Source organism: Peromyscus leucopus, chromosome 12 (genome assembly GCF_004664715.2).
Source record: "Peromyscus leucopus breed LL Stock chromosome 12, UCI_PerLeu_2.1, whole genome shotgun sequence".
In the NCBI taxonomy this organism is placed as follows: domain Eukaryota; kingdom Metazoa; phylum Chordata; class Mammalia; order Rodentia; family Cricetidae; genus Peromyscus; species Peromyscus leucopus.
In genome coordinates, this window is record NC_051073.1 from 7,324,684 (window position 1) to 7,346,202 (window position 21,519).

The window sequence follows — 21,519 nt, forward strand, 5'->3', positions numbered from 1 at the left end:
AATTCTGGCTGTAGAGTATTGCTTAGATTTACTGGTGAAAAACAGAATAAAAAAGTGATTCATTAGCATCCCCATGGCACATTGTAGACAGATTTGAGATGGAGGGCAACAGTGTCCCAATCTCAAGCTGTATTCTAGATACAAAATTTAAAATGATTTGTCTTCATAATTCAACATGAATATAATAATAACATACAATTATAGAAAATACAGGTGGGAATTTTCTTTGAGTATAATCAATTTTTCTACAATGTATGTATATAAATATATGTATTCACAAGTATTAACTGGGGTATAAATAAATGGCTATACATGCACATGTATGCTTACAAACACACACACTGAAATTAAGTCCTTCTAACCCACAATTTTTTTTTTTATAATTTCACTTTACTTAAAACAAACAAACAAAAACAACCCAGATTTTTCCTACACAGCCCAGGCTGGCCTTGAACTCACAATTTCCTACCTCTGGTTCTTCAGTACTGAGATTGCAAGCATGAGCCACCATGCCGGCTCACCTAATTATATTTCATACACATTTAATACCTATTTATCTACCCCAAAGGTTAGAAATCCGTGTCTCATGGGTTAGACCTTTGACACAACCTGCAATCTCAGATTTTTTTTCTTGGATGATTTTGCTTGTTTTTTAGGGATCTTAAAGGAAAACACGAAGAACAACCCAAGGCAGAGACTGTATGTGGACCGCAAAGTCCAAAGTTTTCTTCTCTGGCCTTTATGGGGCATCACTGACCCCCAGCTCACCTCATAACTTTCCAGGTTGAATGTAAATTCTTGTGTTCTAGACCCTAGCTGATTCACTATTTTGAACAAATGGATTATCCTTAATATTTATGAAAAGAATCAATGTGTTATTCAGTGCTCTTGGAGCTAAATCTTCACATTTGTCCTTAGTCATTTCTCTCTCTCAGGTTTTTCTGAGACAGGGTTTCTCTGTGTAACAGCTCTGGCTGTCTTGAAACTCACTTGGTAGACCAGACTGGCCTCAATTCACAGAGATCCACCTGCCTCTGCTTCCTGAGTGATGGGATTACAGATGTGTACCACCACTGCCTGGCTCTTTTTCCTTTTAAACGTTTGGGGGTTTTCTTGTTGTTTGTTTTAATTTTAAATGATGTGTGCATGTTTGTGGGGAACGTGCACACAAGTGCAGTTGCCTGCAGAGGCCGGAAGAGGGCAGCAGATCCCTGAAGCTGGAGTTAGAGGTGGTTGTGAGCCACCCTGTGGATGCTGGGAACTGAAGTCAGCAGCTGTGCAGAACACTATTGTATTCTTAACTGAAGAGTCATCACTCCAATCCTCTCGGTCATTCCTTTATAACAAATTATTAAGTAGGAATTCTTGGTTAGAGTGGTCACATGTTAAGGCTTTTTATTCTATTTATTCTCTCCATATTTGATATAAATACATCTACTGTTTTAAGGTTTTTTTTTTAAGTTTTTATTTTATTTGTGTGTGGGCACATGTATCACAGCACATGTGTGGAGGTCAGAGGACAACTTTGGGAATCAGCTTGCTCTCTACCATGTGGGCTCCAGAGATTGAACAGGTCGGTGACAAGTGCCTTTTCTCACGGAGCCATCTTGCTGGCTTATGTCACTTTTTTTTAATATATATATGTTCAGAAGAATGGTGTCCAAACATGGTGTCGGTGTTGTTTTTCTAATCCTGGGGGTTTTGTTTTGTTTGTTTGTTTGACACAGAGTCTTACTATGTAGCCCTGGCTGACCTCAAACCTGCAGTAATCCCCCTGTCTCAGGCTCACCAGTGCTGGGATTACAGGGGTGTGTGCACCACCACACCTGGTGATCTTAGTTTTTAGTATCTTTTTCCGTATTTATCGTTTCAATCAAGAAAAACACCCATTACTTTAATATATATTCCTTATCATGATCTATAAATTGTTCTTCAATTTATTTTCTGTGAGTGTATGCACAGATAGGAACATTGATCCAAAGACCAGGAAGGACATCAGGAAAGTGCCATGACAACTCGAACAGATACGGGCAGTATGCTCTGCAGACATTCTGTCTGTAGTTTATGGCCCTTGAAGATGTCCAGATAATCCTGCTGAGCAGTCCAGATAATCCTGCCGAGCAAGTTGTGGTTCCCCGCCAAAAGTACAACCCAATGGTTTCAAACGTGGTTTCTCGCCGAAAGTCTAGACCAATAGTTTCAAAAAATCACCTTGCCCCATATCCCTTTTGCCCAACCCCAAGATGCCAATTCCCAGCTTGCAGTTTTTCTCTACAAAAACTCTCCACACCTGGGCCTGTGGCTGCTGCCGCTTTTCTTTTCATTTGCTTGGTGGTGTCCCCGGTTGGACCTGACAATAAAGGACCCTTATGTGCTTGCATAGGAAACCGGCTCCTTGGTGGTCGCAGGGGTTTCTCGAAACGGGTACAACACACCTACTCGGTCTGTAACAGCATGCTTAAACCAAATCATTACCTTGGAAACCTGTTATAAATCTAGAAATTGACAAGGTAATGGAACTGGAGCCATGAACACAAGTGCCCAGGGAGTGGCCTTCAGACACAGGGAAAGAGAGAAGGGTTACCCGACTCCTGACTCCACTCACCTGTGAGCTGAGGGCCCAAGGTGTTCACACATGCAGTTTTAGTGGGTCTCAGACAGGTCGTGGTAGTCAGGAAGACACTGGCCTAAACTGATGTGACAGCTAAGGAAGGACCATGCAAACCTTCCTCCCCATTTCCCCTCAGGCTCCTCCCCACTTCCTGTCAGGTTCCTCTCCACTTCCTGTCAGGATGTAAAGAGAACCAGAAAACAGTGGCAATTACTGAAAACCTGCCTTATACAGGTTCTGCAAATAATGTGAGAAGTCCAGGTTATGGACCCACTTTTCAGATCGCAAAGCTGAGGCTCTGAGCAACCAAATGACCATACAAGGTAGGGCCAGAAGTCAGCCCCGCTCTCACGCCAAACCCCTTTGCCAACCTTCCTCTTTTGTGTCAAACCACTGATGACGTTGAGAGACACAGAGACCCACTCACTGTCTGTGGCTAAGATGGAGTCTCCACAATGGCTCTTCATAGAGTCTCTTCTGTAAATCTCAATGATGGGAACATAGTTCTCGTTCATGTCACTCCACTCATCAGTCACGTCACAAGATGATTCCGTGATGTTTGTGCAGTTCTCCAAAACCTTCGGAGCTTCTAGTTTGCTTTGGGGGGGGGGCATGAAAAAGGAAAGCTGAGCATGTGTGGTCCGAGAGTCCATTTTGTGCACCTTATTCTTTTCCTTTAGGGCTCTGCCCACATGTCCCACACTTACTTTATTTTAAAACTGACCATGTTAAACTCTCCTGTCCCCACACTTTTAATCTCTTCTGGATTTTCTCCCCTAAGGGTTCATTTCCATTGCTACATTATAGCTTTATTTGTTTAGTGATGTTCCCAGCTTCTTTCTGAAGACCTGGGCCTACAGGGAAGGGTTTTTGTTCCATGGATGCAATCTACTGCATGCATGCATGCATGCATGCATGCATGAATGAATGAATGAATGAATGAACTTCAGGCTTGGACTTTCCTGGCCAGACCTCAGACCTCCCTCACAATCTAGGGTAAGTATGCTTGCTTTCCAGAGACCTCTCTCTGTGTGCCTGAAGGTCATATTATAGCTCAGTCTTAAGTCAGAACTGTGTTAGTTCAGGGACAACATGGACATCTGATCCACCAAGCTTGAGGAAGAAAGAGAAAGAGCCGGGTAGCTTTGAATGCCAATGTTAACACTGGGTCGGGGAGAGAACCTAGGGTTGAAGAATTATCTGGATCGAGTTTGCCTATGGACATGTCTGTAGGTGACTGTCTTGATTGTGAATTGAGGCTGGAAGCCCCACCCTGAAGGTGGGTGGCCCTGCTTCCTGGGCTGGGTGCTGAACTGCGTGAGCAGAGCTCACAGAGCAAGCTAGCTGGGGGATTAGCGTAAACCCATGCATCTGTTCTCTGTCTGCTCAGGACGGTGATGAGATACTTGAATCCCTGCCTTGACTTCCCTCAGCAATGGACTGTAACCTGGAATTGTAATCCAAATAAACCCCTTTCTTCCCCAAGTTCCTTTCGGCCAGGGTATTTTATCACAGGAACAGAAATGAAACTAGAATGGGTGGGTTACGACATGTGTGATCATCAAGCAGATAAAAACCAAGACGTGGCAGGAGAAAGGGAAATTCACAAGAGACCCTTGCTCTCCCCTGGCCAGTTTAACAGCTGGAAGGCAGATACATAATCAGGAAAAGGACATGTTGGGCCAGGGGACAGTGCTTACACATACACATGCTCTCTCTCCAAAGAGCTACTTGGTCAAAGCAAGGATGTAGAAAGTGGCCGTTGAAGGTGGGAACAAGAGGGCCAAGGTAGTCTCCATCAATTCCATCTTTTCCCCTTGCAGCCACCCTTAAGCAGAGACAAAAACTCTGGGCCAAATATTAAGCTGGTCAGTGACCAAATGACTTTGGACCCAAGCTTGTCCACCAGGGCTTTCTGGAGTCTAACTTGTCTCCATGAGTAAAGAAACATGGACGTAAACCATCAATATGGTCAACAGACCTTTGAGCCCCATGGGAAACTAGACCTTTCAACGTCAGAGAGACTGAAGGGGGATCACTGTGGAAACTGTAAACTGCAAGAGTCTGGCTTTGGTTATGAACACAAGCTTTGTCCCCAGATAGCTTTGGGTTATTAAAGAATTCAAATTAATTAAGAAAAGGCCAGCGTTTCGAATCTGGCCTTTTAAGGTCCTGAATTTAAAAAAAAAAAAAAAAAATCCAAGACAGAGAGTTGGGAAGATGGCTGAGTCAGTAAAGTGTTTGTCCGGCAAGCTTGAGGACCTGAGTTCAATCCCCAGCATCACACGGAACGAAGGGCATGGAGGCAGCACCTGTAATCCTAGGCCCGTGGAGACAGAGACAAGTCCTCGGGACTTGCTGGCCAGCCAACCTAGCAGAATCCTCAAGCCCAGTGAGAGAGGCTGTCTCACAAACCAAGGAAGAGAATGAGTGAGGCAGAGAGCTAACATCAACCTCTGCCCTCGGCAACCACATGCACACGCACCCCCACACACATACAAATCAACTTAAAATCTGAGACAGAAAGTATGTATATCCAGGGGAGAAATCACATAATAGAAAGAAAGAAAGAATATGTTCAGGAAGAGACGAAAATGAAATGTCAACCAACCTCATGATTGTGTACCAAAAGGTATAGTGAGTTGGTGGGATGGATTTGTTTTTTAATTCCCATGATAAAACTAGCCGGAAGTTTCGTAATGTCAGATTTAGAGTGCAGGATTCATTTGGAGTCGCTGGAGGGAAGAGGAGGTGAGAAGAAAAAAAAATGAAATTTGGAACTCAGGATTGCTCTCCAGCTCAGGAGCTCAGCCCTAGAGTCCCACAGAGAAGCCCCAGGGGAAACCTCCTGGCATCTGGAAAGTGCAGGAAGTCTACTGGACATGGGAAATGAAGCAATTCAGTTGATTGGTGACGACGTTGTCAGAACAGGAGAGTTCACAAACAGGAACTCAGCACCCTCTAAACAGACTGGGACAAAGGGCTTCTCCAGTTCATCAATTGTACAGTCTGTGGATTCGAAATAACCAAGTTCATTCTGGACCAAGGGTGGACTTCCACACTCCCTCCCTGTCCTCTCCTCTCCACCCGCTTTATCCTCTCCCTCTCTCTATCTTTCTGTCTCTCTCCATCCCTCCCTTTCCCCAACTCAATTCCCCATTGAACTTTTATTCCCCTGGTCACAAAAAAAAAAAAAAAAAAAGAGGAGGAATTTTAATTTAAAAAACTTATTTTCCTTTATCTGAAACCAATATGTAGAAGATTCTAAATTAAAGAGAAATTATGTCTGGATTATATTTCGTTTCTTCATTCTTTTAATCGTGAGAGATTAAAAGCTTCAGTGTCCCTGTAAGAAGTCTTCTTAATGACCTCTAGTGTTTTTTTTTTCTTTTATGTTAGTTTTAGGAGACAAATAATGGAAACTGCAGTTAGACAATCTTAGCTCCTCGTAGGGACAAAGGATTCCAATAAACTTGTCAGCATATTTGAGATCAAACTTCTCTTTTCTCTGTCTGCAAAGCCCGACACTTTGACCCTTGCATTAAATTTAGTCAAATTCAGGATAATTCTTACCCTCAAAAGCAGATGATGAAGTAAGCTGTAGGCTCACGTACACTAGGAAGAAAAACAAGTGACAGTGGTGTTTATTCCAGGCTCAGATGATCAGCATCACTGTAAATTTCAGAGTCTTTGACATACATGCGCCAATTAACACTGAGATGTGCTTGTGGAGAACAGAGATGTCCCTGGCCAACGTTGGTACCACTGACACTTGTATGATATGAGGATGGCATTCGGGGCAGATGTAAAGGGAGGTCTCTGGGACTGGACATAGTAGAAAGGGTTGGGTAGGAAGAGGGCGTGTCTGAGGAGCAGCTGTCTACATGAAAAATATCTCAGAATATAAATAAGCATGCTGGCAATTAATACACTTTAAAGGGCTGGGCGGTGGTGGCGCACGCCTTTAATCCCAGCACTTGGGAGGCAGAGCCAGGCGGATCTCTGTGAGTTCGAGGCCAGCCTGGGCTACAGAGTGAGTTCCAGGAAAGGCACAAAGCTACACAGAGAAACTCTGTCTCAAAAAAACCAATAAAATAAAATAGAATAAATAAATACATTAAAAAAAACACTATAAAGGTAAAGATATTTACCTAGGGTGACAGAAGATGAGAGGGTATTGGTGATGGGAATTAGTGAGTGTTGGCCTCCTGGAGTGGGTACAGGTAAGGGGGAGCGTCTATTTCCAGATCTTGCAGTGACTTAAGGGGAGTGTGGTTCCTGGCATTTTACAGAGGGTGGAGATCATGGGTGCTACACATTATCCATGGATGCCTACACTGAGACAATTGTCACACTCTTGGATTCCCTAAGGACAAACGATGGGACACGCGACACTGTGGTCATCTGTCAGGTGAAACAGTGAAGAGGAAAGAAGAGAAAGGGTGTGAGAAAATAGAACTGTAGAGAAGAAAAGGACTAAGAAAATAAATAAAATGCATAAAGCCAGGCTCAGGGCTGGGTTTTCAGTGTGTGTACCTGGAAAGAGATGAGGGGTTGTTCTCTTCCAAACTCCACTGTGGATTAGGCTTAAGGGTATGGAGAGCAATCACCCTTCGATTATAAAGAACAAGGGCATTTTCCTAATACAGTGTGCCTTACATTTCTCTGCCTTAAATACAGGGCTGTCTGTAATGACACCCAGCTTGCTCCTCTAACAGCTGTGATGAAAAGCAGCACCTACCCACAAGACACAGGTTAAGCACACTGAGGGCAGAGAAGGCGCGGTTTGAAAGCATCCTGGTCAGTTTGGAAGTCCTTTCCTTGCTCTCACATCTGAAAGACATGAATATTGAGGTGGTCAAAACTCAGAAGTACCCGATTAAATTGTAATATATATGTATATATACGATACACACACACACACACACACACACACACACACACACACACACACACGAATATGATAATAAAGGGTGAGGAAGAATTGCTGAATTCAGGCTGCAGATGTGGTTCTGTTGGTAGCCCTGGACTGGTCTCCATAAACTCAGTGTGGTGGTTCACATCTGCCATCTAAGCACTCAGAGAGGTAGGGAAGGATCAGAAGTTCAAGGTCACCCTCAGCTACATAGGGAGTTTGAAGCCAGCATGGACAAAAAGGCAGCCAAATGCTTGGTTTCATCTTTCCTAGTTCCTTGGGATTGGACCATTGATTTGCTCGGTTCTTCATCCAGCTTGTGGTACCAATCCCTAGTTAAGGAGACTTTTTAAAAGTTTAAATGCTTGAACAGCAAATAGGTGTTTGGTTAATTTATTTTTAATTATTAAAATATAAATATATAAATATCTAACTATGTATCCGTGTGTGGGTATGTGTATGTGAGCAGCGGTGCCTGTGGAGGCCTAAGTAGTTGGAAGAGTTACCGGCAGTTATGAGCCACCCTTCATGGGTTCTGAGGATCGAATGTGAATATGTGAATCTTCTGGTTTTTTTTTTTTTTTTTTTTGGTTTTTCGAGACAGGGTTTTTCTGTGTAGCTTTGCATCTTTCCTGGATCTCGCTCTGTAGACCAGGCTGGCCTTGAACTCACAAAGATCTGCTGCCTCTGTCTCCTGAGTGCTGGGATTAAAAGCATGTGTCACCGCCATCCAGCCAGAATGTGAATCTTGTGTACGCCCTTAACTGCTGAGCCATCTCTCCAGCACCTATATTAATATTATGTGACACAGGCTGGCTTGAACTTGAGCAAGCCTCCTGCCTCAGCCTCTCAAGTGCTAAGATTACAGACAGGCACCACCATCCTGGCCAAATGTATTTCCCTTTCTTTCAGACAAGAGGTAGAACATTTTCTCCTAAAAATAAATTTGAGAAAATGCTCTTGCTTTTTAATATAGTTGCACAGTACGCCTCTATGGACACACTGTCCCATGAAATTGCTCCACTCACCACCGACTCTGCCATGTCCTCCCTGCCTTGGTGGATTAGACCCTCTCAAGCCGTGAGCCAACACAACCTCCTTTGAGTTGCTTGGGTTCAGGTATTTGGTTACAGCAGTGGGAAAAGTAACTAATACAGAATACTGGTAACAAGTGTAGCCATTGCTGTTACAACCTTGACCATGTGGTTCCTAAGCTTTTGGAATGGTTTTTCGGAGGAATGTGGAAGATTTTGCAGCCATTGGCTACAGCAGCTTTTAAGTGCCTAAAAAGTGCTTCAAGCTTTAAGTAGGAATATGGAAGACCAAAATGCTCTCAGACATACAAGCAGTAAAGACTGTACCCAGATGGTTTCAGAGAGGAACAAGGACTCTATAGGGAAGTTGGCTAAAGGTCATTTGTGGTGTAGTCTGGCAAAGGATCTGCCTGTGTCCTGAGAACCTGAGCAGGCTGAGTTGGAAGTAATGGACTGATTTGTTTGGAGGAGGACATCTTAATTAAAGACAGGATGCTCACGCAGGCTGTCATGGTTACTGCTCATCACTCTTAGCCATCTGTATGGTGAAAGGGAGCAACAGGTGAGGCCGAAATGCACAGAAACTCATACAGTCTGGCAAGGAAGGGAATGTTTAAAGTTGCAGGCAAGGTGGGTGTGGATGACACACTGGTGACTTTAAAGATGTCAGCGCCACTAAAGAGACACTAGGGAGTTCGCACTCGATGAGAATCTGAAGAAAGTTATCTTGAAGGCAAGAAGGCACCCATTGAGAGCTCCAGGCTATAACAATGCGTTTCACGTGAAAAGAAAGCAGCTGAAGACATAGGTAGAATACATTGTTATCCCCTTCCCTGCTGGAAAGCTGCTGCTGGACAGTGGCTGTGGTCCAGGGAGGCCAGCCTACATCTCAAGGTGGCAGCAGATGTTGGTGTTCTGTGTGGTGCTGTTTTTTGTAGGAGTGCAAGACCCAAGAGTGAGTAGATTAACGGACTCTTACACCAATGTTTCATAAAGTTCCTGAGGGGGGGCGTAGCATGTATTTCTTGCATGCATCTCCTGAGAAGGTGTGAAGCTGTTCAGGTTAAGCTCATGTTGCAATGGAGACCCTAGGTTACCAGAGATGTCAAGAATGTGGGATGTTACCAAGGAAAGCTGCAGGTGGCGAGTTGCAGCCGGTCCAAGGAGAAGGCCATATTCACCACAGGCAGAACCAGAGGGGCAGGGTGCCCAAGATGGTTAGAGCTCCGACGATATCACCAAGGATGGGATATATGGAACTGTAGGATTTGGTGTTGGGATTGAGTCTTGCTTTGGTCCAGTCATTCCTGCTGTGGCTGTGATCTTGGATTTCCTAGTGTCCAGAACTGTAAGCCAAATAAATCTCTGTTTATTTAAAATTACCCAATCTGTGCTGTTCTATTATTGTAGCACAAAATGAGTAAAGACAGTGTGTATATGGCTATAAGGTTATTACAGTGCACAGCACAGGCCAGTTAGCACATTTTGAGGAAGGCTTGAATAAGGTCTAGCTTTAAACATGTGAATAAGATGTATGTCCACCAGCAGGGGACGTTCAGCACCTCCTGCTAGCAACAGAGGTGGCATTACTACTCTGGCCTCGAAGAGAAACAACAGAAGCCAACACGAGTTTGTAAGGAGAAAATCTTATGTGAAGAGTTACGATGGAAACTAAGTGGCACTTCCAGGCCACCGTGGCTTCGGGGTGGGAACAAAGGACACATCCATAGCTCTCATTATGTCCATAGTTCATTATGTCCAAACTCTACTAGGGTGGTGGTGTGTGCCTGGAAGACAGGAGCCTCGGAGAAGACGGTGAAGGTGGGTCTGGAGGGACAGACAGTAGAGCCTTGGCGAGGGGGCTAAACATCTAACTTGGATAGACGTGGTCTCGCTGCCAGCCTTTCCGGCTGTACCAATTCACAGAGGTGTTTCCCCTCCACACCCTCTCCGAATCATTCAACGCTTTTTTTAAAAAATCAAATTTATGAATAAAAAATTATTTTCTAATATTAATTTCTCTCTCTTATTCTGGGTGGGAGTTGAGTATCTTTCCACACATTCATGGTTATGACTAATTTTTTTTTTTTTTTTTTTTTTTTTGTTTTTCAAGACAGGGTTTCTCTGTGTAGTTTTGGAGCCTGTCCTGGATCTCACTCTGTAGACCAGGCTGGCCTCGAACTCACAGAGATCCACCTGCCTCTGCCTCCTGAGTGCTGGGATTAAAGGCGTGCGCCACCACTGCCCGGCTAAGTCTAATTCTTCTTCTGTCAGCATTTTGTTCCACCTCTGATGGTTCTTTTCCTGTTTTTGGCAGGGACTCTAAGTATGAGAACCTGGTCCCTCGTGATGTGAGTCACATTCTTTTTTTAAACTTCTCTAGAAAGCTCTCTGCCTGCCTTTTGATGGCTTGTGTACGCGTGCGTGCATGCGTGCGTGCGTGCGTGTGCGTGTAAACCATTTGCAAGTTTCTGATTTTTATGCTTTCATATGGAAAGGTACAATTGTCCCTGCTTATCTGTGGATGGAGCATCAGTGGATTTGACCAGGTGTGGATCAAAAATACCAGAAAAAGAGTTGTATCTGTATTGAACTGGTATAGGTAATTGCTTTTCTTTTCATTATTCCCTAAACAATACAATGTAACTGTTCACATATCATTTGCATTGCGCTAGATATTCCATGCAATTTAGACATGATTTAAGTTTGCAACTGGACATGTATAAATTGGGTGACAATTCTTATCTATCTATTTATTTATTTATTTTTGGCACAGGGTCTCATGTATTCTATGCCGACCTTGAATTTGCTTTGTAACAGAGAATGACCTTGAAGTTTTGGTTTTCCTCCTTTTGCTTCATATATGTTGGGATTATATAAGGAGTTGCCATCACACATGGTGCTGGGATGCAATCCACACCCAAGTACGCTAGACAGGCTTTCTACCAATCACAGCCCTTGTGGTCTTGAGCATCTCTTGGAATGTTTGGACTCCTGAGGTTATCAAGGAACGACTGTATTTATTTTCTTAGCTTCTGGGTTTGAGTCTTAGAAAGCATGCCCCACTCCGAGGTGAGATAGGCATTCTTAAGTGTTTACAGGAGCCCCATTTGATCTTATTCCTTCTCTCTCACTGAGCTCTTAGAGGTCACAGAGAGATTCTTTGGTCCCCCACCCCCAGATAAAACTTTTTGAGACTGAAATCAAAAGGAAAAAAAAAAAAAAAAGCACAAAATGGCTGACTTGGCTGAAACTCCAAACAACTCAATTTTAAAAGTTCCCTTGGGGGTAGGTTTTACCCACCGCATCTTCTAGAGAAATTTAGGAGATTCCGGGTTAAAATTCACATTCCTTCTGCAGAGCTATCCAATCACCCTCCCCACAATTTATGTCATAACCCTGCTTTCCTTGTGATGAGTCATCACCTCCCACCACAATTAATGGAGGAGAGGATGCATGGCCAGGAACATTCCTGGATGTAGAGCATGCTTGTGTGATCTTATCTGAGATTACTCACTTGCATCTGAACACCTGCCTCTACCCGTGGTCCTCTGCTTTCTTTCTGATGGTGATTGTTTTCATGAGGTATATGAAGAAAGACTCAGTTGCTTCAGTAGTGAGAGCACACACACACACACACACACACACACACACTGTACACACACTGTACACACGTACACACACCACTGTACACACACACACACACACACACACACACACACACACACACACACACACACACACCCTTCTTTTCCCTCTGGGCCAAGAAACATCTTCTCTCCTTGCCTTGTTCAGGGCAAACCATGCTCCATTTCATACCAGATGTCTTCTAACTAAATTCTTGTTTGTTGACTCTAGTTTCCAGTCTTGGAGTCCTGCCTGAATTCTTAACAAAGCCCCTTAAAGCTCTCCCTGACCCCAAACAGCTCGCTCTTCCTAAAACAGAGCCTTCCTGTCTCACTCTGGCGATAGCCCTCTCAGCCTCGGGGGCTTGTTTCTAGAAGGACCCACACTTGTTTTCACATTCTCCTGTCTTAAGATTCCTAAGTTATCTTTGACTCTGTTGCTTTAGCACCCTACGATGGGGCGTTCTGGGCTCAAAGCCCCAGTTCGTATTTGAGCTACTCTCTCTTCCAGCAGGATGGGCTAACCAGGACTCAGGAAAGCTATTGCTCCATGGTTGGGTACCAACTGGGTCACACCAGCAGAACCCCACGGGTCCACCAAAGCCCTCCTGGTGCAGGCGCTGGGACATCAGGGTGCTCCAGCCCAGACATGGACTGGGACCACTGGTTCTTTTACTAATGGGAAACTGGCTGGAGTTGGGGTGGGAACAAGTCGGTAAATCCCCCAGACACTAGCAGACTTACAACAGAGGTCTGCAGACGCCTCGATACGGCCAGTTGGCTACAGGATGATGCGTCCTTAGAAAAGGGGATGAGGGGCTAACAGGAGATGGAGATCAGTGTGTCAGCCTTCCGTTTATTCGTGCCAAGAGTCCTCACCAAGGCAGAGCACACACTTTACACCTGTGGGCATCTGCACTCCCAGGATCCTCTTTGAACCCTTTGATATTGGGGGGGGCACGGAAAAAATAAAAGTGGCTACAAACATGGTCACAAAGAGACCACACATCCTTTTCTGAACCTTGGAGATTTATCCCACAGAGGTAAGTGGCTGCTTGGGGCCAGAGAGTAGGAGGTCAGTAACTTAATCTTCCCAACAAGCCATTTTCAGGAGTCGAATGATACCTTTTAAGGTCTGAGAAATACTGGAAGGACTGGTTTTTGCTCCCCCTCGCCCTGGTGTTTTGGTTTGAGTGCAGGTGTGATCTGGTTTGTGTGTGCAGGTGTGCAGAAGCCAGCGGTCGATGTGGGGTGTCCTTCTCTACCACTCTTCCACCTCATTTGGTTATTTTTGGCAAAGCAGCCAGAAGCTTTATTTAAAGACACAGATACACTCCACAGGAGCCGCGGGCTCCTTCAGCTACAATGCCCAAGGGCAGCCTCACCTTATTTTTGGAGGCAGAGTCTCTTACTGAGACCCTGGAACCCACAGATTGGACTGGACTGGCTGCCCAGCCATCCAGGGATCCTCCTGTACCGTTCATCGCAGAGCTGGGATTACAGGCGTGCTCTCGGGGACTGAACACCCGACCTCCTGATTACACATGAGCTCTTTACCCGGAACCGCCTCCCAGCCTGAACTTTTGCTTTCTGACCTGAACACTCTGGCTGAGGACCATCTGGGTTTGTGTCATCTTCCAACTGCCAGACCTGATCCTGCTTACCATCCCCCACCTCCATGCTTGGCCACAAAAGCCTCAGTGACCCTTGGCCACATAAAGCACTCACCTGGCTTCTAACCCATGTGTTCTGCACCGAGTTGAAGCTGCCCAGGCTTCCATTCTAACCTTGTTTATGATAACTTGCTGTTTCCAGGATTTCATTTTCCAGGTCCTCTAACACCCCCTCCGCACACCTTTCATATTTGAGAAAGTCTGAATGACTTTCAACTTGAACGGCAAGCTGGGCAGACAAAGCTCCCTCTTGTGTGTCCTTCGGGATCACTGGTTCCGGCAAGTCTGGGGGCAGCTCTGTTCTTTGGTTGGTTTGTTTGCTTGTGTATTTCTTTTGTCCTGATTCGGCATACATTTTCTGTCGTACTTGTCGCTTTTGGTACACGAAGGATTCCAACTATGCTAAACACTCGACTGTACTTTGCCTTCTAGGAGATTCTTCTAATCGATTTACTCTTTGTCTCTTTCCTCTGCTTTTGCTTGGGCTTAAATCAAGCCTTTCTGCTGTTAAAGTATTTTTATTTGGGGGCTGGAGAGATGGCTCGGTGGTTGAGAGGCCTTGTTGTTCTTGCAGAGGACCCAGGTTCTAGTCCCAGTGCCCACATGGCAGCTCACAACCATCTGTAACTCCAGTTCTAGGGGATCTGAGGCCCTCTTGTGACCTCTGTGGGCATTAACCATGCAAACAGAGCAATGCATGCATGCAGACATAAAACACAGAAAGTAAAATGAATAAATCTAATTAAAAATTAAATATGTAAATTTATTTTGTCACTATTTTGTACCCATTCTTCCCTTTAACTCATGGCCTCTGTGACTGTATCTTGTGCTCTTTCATTTCCATATTCTCTTATATCCACAGTCTCTCTTGTCATGTCCATTTTCTCACCTTTGAGTTTGTTTTAGTGATTTAAAATGTTGACATAGTATTTTTATTGAAAACTTCATATAAGCATATAATGCATTTTGATTAATATGGAACTGATCTCTCAGACCTCTACTAATCTCATAACTTTTCCTTTTTTTTTTTTTTTTTTTTTTAATAACTTACTGGGTCCAATTTGTGTTCCCCATACAAGAATGGCTGTGGGGCCGTCTACTGGAGCACGGCCAACCTACCCGAGACCACTCCCATGAAGAAAATGGTCTCTTCCCTAGCAGGGATGAAACGACTACTATCACTCTGCTAAGTGGGCACAGTGTCGAACCTTCTCTCTACCCACAGATGAGCGCAGCCTCGGTCCTCATGGGGGGGAGCATCTCTGTGCAGTGGACTGGAGTGGATGATGACAGCTGATAGACACTCACAGCTGGTCAGCAAGTCTGTGGAGTGCTCGCTCATGAGTGGGACATTTAGATCACGCTTCCTCCTCCCAAGGCTCAGGGAATAGCATGGAAGAGAGGGGGAAAGACAGCCAGAGGTCAGGAGGACCAGGGAAAACACTGTCTTCTGCACAGCACAGGCCTGCTGCACTCAAGAGCTCACTGTGGTTGTCTACACAAGACCAGGCTAGTCACTATTCAGCCTGAATTCCATTTTATCAACCTGCAGGGATAAGGAAATTCTTTGGCTCCAAGATATAAATATATATCAGCCAGAAGCTATCTTATATATAGTATATAAACATGAAGCCTATGCATACTTACTTGAGATAAGGTCTCAAATGCCATGATATGGACAAGGATGACCCTGAGTTTCTGATCCTACCGCCTCCACCTCCCAGGATGCTGGGGTGATAGGCGTGTGCCACCAGGTATGTGGGCTCAAACCTAGCAGGCCCCATGCATACTAGGCCAGCACTCTCCTAAGGGAGCTACAGCCCAGCCCCGTATAGACATAGTGAGATTAATCCATGGAGTCTATTTAATGATCAAAGGAATTTATCTGGGGGTAAACCACTGGAGATTTATCATAGGGTCTGGGAAAGCTGAGCTATGTCTCACGCCAAACGGCTTGGTCCAAGATCTCAGCATCCAAAACCGCGAGGTAGCCAAGAGAGAGGGCATGTGTGCATCCCAGGTCTTAAGGGTCCCTGGTGGCCACGCCCCAGGGGCGGGTACCTCAAGATCGCAGGCAGGTGTAACAGATACAGCTGCCTGATGGGGGGTGGTGCTTCATGTCACGGCTCACACAGCCACGCACTGCATAGATATTTTAAAGTAAGACTCCTGGCCAGCCTTCTGTCCTTCCTCCCGCCCCTCTCCGCTGCACTTGGACGGCTTCCACCTCCGCGACTGCGCGGTAGTGCACGCCATCTTTTCCTATACCTCAGTCTCATTCCGTTTTGACAGGAGAGCAAGGGCAGCTTCTAGTCCCTGAAGGAGGAGCTCCGACTGGAGTTGGGGGAGAAGACACACAAGAGAGCACAGTCTGCCCCAGAACTCTGGGCTTGCTTTCTCCACAGAGACTCTGGTGTCTGGCTGCTCGCTGCCAGTAAGGGAGAGGCAAGCGGGGTCAACCATTCATCCTGGGTTGTCCTCCAACTGGGGCAGCTAGACCCCTCTCTAGCTGGTCTCCGCTCACACAAAGCCTGCTGCTCCCTTTTGAGGAAAAAGAAAAAAGCCACGCTTGGCCACTTGCTTCTTTCCTGATGATTATAAAAGAGATGTTCAAGATTTTTGTTGACTTGTAGAACAGTTTCTAGTTCTTGGAGCACATTTAAATTTTAAAGGCGTTTTTAAGAACCTCAGAAATAAAAATGAACAGATGAACACTAAGATAAAGTTTAGGGCTGTCCAGTTTGTAAACTGGCTTCTAGGCTAACTAGTGTGTTCATCTTCCTGTTGGCTCCAGAAAAAATTCCCAGTGACTTCCACCCCTTCCCCGCAGCCCCATCCCCACCCCCTGATCGGTTTGCTTCTTTTCTCTGCCTCCCAGTTCTTAAGTCAGTCAACCGCCTCTCATAAGTAAATGCTTTTCATTTAGTCTTTCCTGGATTGCACACCAGTAGTTTAATTCTTTTTGTTTGTTTGTTTGTTTTCTTTTGAGATAGCTAGCTTCTTACTATGTAACCCAGGATGCCATGGGACTCACCAGATAGCCCAGGTTGGCCTTGAACTCATATAAATCCCCTTTTCTCAGGTACCTGAATACAAGAATTAAGAGCGTAATTCTTTGAGAATGACTATACCCAGTTTTTTTCTAGTTTCATTCTTTCTGTGTATGTGTGTGAGTGTGGGTGTGTGTTTGGGTGTGTGTCCCCCTATGCACAAGGAAGCTGAGGCCAGACGGCGGGAGACATTATCACTTCCTCATTCACTCTCCATCCTTTTTGGAGACAAGGTCTCTCACTGAGCCCGAAGCTTACTGTTAAGGTTAGGCTAGCTAGCCAGAAAGTTTCTGGGGTCCACCTGTTTTCATTCTCCACTGCTAGGGTTACAGGCATGCATGGCTATGGCTTTTTTTTTTGGTGCGTGCTGGGGATTCAAACTCAGGTTCTCCTGCTTCCACAACAAAGGCCCTACTCACTGAGCTATCTCCCCAACTCCGCTAGTTTCGTCTTTTAGGACTCAAAAGAAGGATACCTCAGGGAAATGGACAGCGGTCACCGAATATCCCTTGGGGGTTGGTGCCAGGAGCCCCACCCCCAGAATCAAGGGTCCTCAAGTCCTTTATATAAATTCCATAGTATCTGCACAGAACATACATCCTCCCGTATACATTAGCACATCACCACTATATTGCTTAGGGTACCTCACACAATGCCACTTGCTGATGTACTGTGTCTGGGTCAGTGTTCTATTGCTGTGAAGAGACACCGTGACCAGGGCAACTCTTATAAGAGGAAGCATTTAATTGGGGGCTGGCTTACAGTTTCGGAGGTTACTATCTCTGAAAGGTTACTATACAGTTCATTACTATCATGACGGGGAGCGTAGCAGCATGCAGGCAAGTACCGGGACAGGAGCTGAGAGCTACATCACCATCCACAGGCAGAGAGTCGAGAGAGAGGGAGCCTCCGGTCTGGAGTGGGCTTCTGAATCCTCCAAGTCCATCCTCCCCAGTGACACACTTCCTCCAACAGTGCCACACCTCCTAACCCTTCTCTGGTGGTTTATCAACTGGGGACTAAGCATGAAAATATACAGGCCAGTCTCATTCAAACCGCAACACACTGTTTTGTGCAAGGGATAATGACATGGAGACAGGTTCCACATGAGTATGGACCCTGGCACAACCTGCAGCCATGATAGAAGGGCTGACCATAGCCAGGCAGTGGTGGCGCACGCCTTTAATCCCAGCACTCAGGAGGCAGAGGCAGGAGGATTTCTGTGAGCCCAGCCTGGTCTACAGAGTGAGTTCCAGGATAGCTAGGGCTGATAAACACAGGCTACGTCACCACACTGCTGATTTCATGAATGACAGAACACTTTGGACATTTCTGGAATGAGACATGGTAGTATGAATGACTCTTCTTAGTTACATACCTCTAAGGTGCATCTTAAAATCAATAGCATTTTAATTTGAGTGGTAGGGTAGATAACATATGAAGACCAATAATCAAAGAATATATTTGTATCACTGACTCTTCAATCGTTTGAAGGTCTCAAGATGTAGCAGGACAACGAGTCCAGTGAGGCTTTGTGTGGGCAGGAGGAAGTGACAATCCCCACCCCCTTCTCTCTCTCTTGGAGCTAAGATCTCACCATACAGCCTACACTGGTCTCTAATACAAAATCTTTTTGCCTTAGCCTCTTGAGTTTTGAGTGAGATTACATGATTACATGGTTGAACTACCATGCCTGGTTACTGAAATGTGTGTGTGTGTGTGTGTGTGTGTGTGTAGATGTAGGTGTAGGTGTGTGTGTGTGTAGATGTAGAGGTGTGTGTGTGCGCGTGTGTGTAGATGTAGGTGTAGGTGTGTGTGTGTGTAGGTGTGTGTGTGTGTTTAGATGTAGGTGTAGGTGTGTGTGTGTGTGTGTGTGTGTGTGTGTGTTTCATCTCTGGGCTGGGGATGTAGTTCAGCACTAGAGAGCCTATCATTGATCTAACATGGTTTCAGTCCCCACTACCACCTAACAAACCAACAAACCAACAAAAAAATTAAAAAAAGGAAAAAAAGAAAAAGTAGTTTCATGTCGAAAACAGCACCTCTTCTGATTTCCTATCAGCCAGGTTATCACACTTTGTTAAGTCAACCAAACCAAACCCCAGAGAGCTCTTCTTTAACTCAACATTCATTCATTCATTCATTCATTCAAATGTGCAGCCCTGGGAATCCAGGCCAGGGCTTTCAAGAACACAAGGAAAGAACTCTATCATTAAATCTTCAGCTCCTTTTTAATGTTTAAATAAATACAGGAAAAAAAAAACAGATTTTAAAGTCATATCCGGGTTTTTCTTTTTATGACTGAAAACTGAAAAACCACTTGTGAAACAGCAGCCATTTCCGGAGACAAACGCATGGCCTCATCAGATGTGCCCGGATCTCTAGTGTGTTGGTGAATTCGATGAAGACATTTTTGGTGTGACCTCTGTTACCCCCCCACCCCCACCCCCACCTCTGCAGCCTCCTGAGGCTACACAGAAGGACTGATGGGCAAGGGGCGGGGACGACGGGACAGATCAGCTTCTGGTGCTAAGCCCAGCACCCTTCCTAGACGACACTCAGGACATTTCCTAAGACCTCTTGCCAAACAAAACAAGGACATCAAACAAACACCAAAACGCAAAAGTTCATAGCTTATCAAAAGTTTTCCAATAAAGACCTGTTAACCAAATAAATGGGTCAATGGAGCCGACTGCTTACCGCATGCAGCTATTGGCCTGTTTGGAATCGAAAGGCAAGCTACCAATAACCCCAGCATTCTTCACCCAGTGCCTTTCCAACGTCCCATCCCTGTCCACCTTCTGCCTCTGTGGCCGTGACCCCTCGTCCCCGACCCTCACTTTCCTAGGGGTGCCTGCCTCAGTCAGGATGCAGGACACTCCAAGGCCTGCTGCCGTGGCCTCGTGGGCTGCTGAATAAACGATTCTGGGGCTTCCGAGGCCGGGCTCGGGGCCAGGCCGCAGACCTGGACCCAGAGGCTGGAAGGGTAACCGAGCCTGGCAAGGCAGACTGGATCCTGAGCAACGTCGACCCTCTAGGATCTGGTTGTGGCTAGTGCTGAGGATTCCCATGCACTCTCCGGGAGGCGACGCGGGTTGGGCGAAGGCAGATGGGGAGCCCACAAAAACCCGGGGTTCACTGCAGGAGCGACAAAAGGAAGGCGCCCGCCCGTATAGGGCGAGCCGCTGCGTGGAGACCGCCCCCCCTCCCCAGACAACACAGGGGCCGCGGGGAACCCCGGGTCTCAGCCCGTGGGGTGCGGGGTCGTAGGAGCCAGAGTCCCAGAACCTCCAGGGGAGAGAGGCAGGAAGAGGCGGAGTCCCGAGGAGAAATGGAAAGGGGATTCCGGGAACTGGCAGCGGGGAGGCGGCCTTTGCCTTCCCGTCCGCTGTGCCGCAGGTCCCCACCCACGTTCCCGCGGTCCCCGCAGTACCTGGACCGCTGCGTCTCGCAGATCCCCGCGGAGATGTCCCTGGGGCCACCTCGGAGCTGCTCTGGGCACCAGGCGCTGATGCGCACGGCACGGGAGCCGACCGAGGCCGAAAGCCGGAGGGACCGCGGGGTGGTGGCCGGTGCTCGGCAACCCGCACAGTCTCGGCTAGGCGCAAGGCTCCCCCGGGTCTGGAGTTAGACCAGGGCGGCTCTAGGACACCTCAGGTTCCCAGCCGCTTGGTCAGCGGCGATCTGGGAAGGAGACCAGAGACGCGAGGCGGAGCCGGGGGCGGAGAGAGGCCGGGACAAGGCCACCAGATTGGGCACTTTCTAATCCATTAGGGTGCCGCAGCCCCACCCACTTCGAGTGCTGTCTAAGGAGCCAGAGATAACGGATTGGGGGGGCTGTTTTGTTATCTTGGCCTCCTCAGAGGGCGAGGTCAGCGCCTGGTACCTAGAGCTAACTCGATACAAATGTGTTGGGTGCCAGACGTGGAGGCGCGAGGGTGTGCTCCCAGCTCCTAACAAGGCCAAGATGACAGGATCTGGAATTCAGTGCCCACCTGGGATACAGAGCAAAATCAAGGCCAGCCTGGTCAATATAAGGAGAGCCTGTCTCAAAATACAAAGGAAAAAGGGGCTGGGTGTGTGACTGAGTGTCAGAGCGCTTGCTGATCATGGGCTAGGCCCTAGGCCCCATCAGCGAAGGCCCGGACGAATGGACTCTCTCTCTGCTGGGTCTCCTGCTTACTTGCTCATAAGCTCATAATTTTCCACTCAGGGTATAAGCAACAATTATAAATACCATAACCCACCCACTGCTTCTCCTTGGGTCTTTGCTTAATATTCCTCATCCTCACCCCCCCAAGAAAAAGATATTTTAGAGTAAGGAGAACAATCCTTTCTTAACTACTCAGGCACTGACATTCTTTGTCCTCCAAAATGACATGTGGGGCAGCTTTCAGTAGTGTGTGAGTAGTCTAAACATGAATGTTACCAATGTGGAAATGTTAACGGAAATCTGTAAGACCAGGTGTGAGGAGGGCTGACTATACCCGGCCTATTTTGAGCACTGAGTCTCACTTTCAGGTCTCTTGAGGAGAGAGACAGGGATGTAGGTAGTTCATGGTTTTTGTGCAGGGATTTTTCCCCCCCATCTGTGTCCAACTGGCCTGAAA

General features: G+C 46.4%; 1 protein-coding gene across 1 annotated transcript in view; it reads right to left on the reverse strand.

Annotated features, from left to right (window-relative positions):
- The window catches only part of Ifnar2 (interferon alpha and beta receptor subunit 2), a 31,992-nt gene extending 12,249 nt beyond the window's left edge, over nt 1-19,743 (reverse strand). The window contains 6 exon segments of the mRNA XM_037210024.1: nt 2,291-2,350; nt 3,039-3,208; nt 5,223-5,346; nt 6,185-6,226; nt 7,353-7,444; nt 19,610-19,743. Coding sequence (XP_037065919.1) covers nt 2,291-2,350; nt 3,039-3,208; nt 5,223-5,346; nt 6,185-6,226; nt 7,353-7,444; nt 19,610-19,614 — 493 coding nt within the window. The 5' untranslated portion in view covers nt 19,615-19,743.
- Between the last annotated feature and the right edge of the window lie 1,776 nt (nt 19,744-21,519).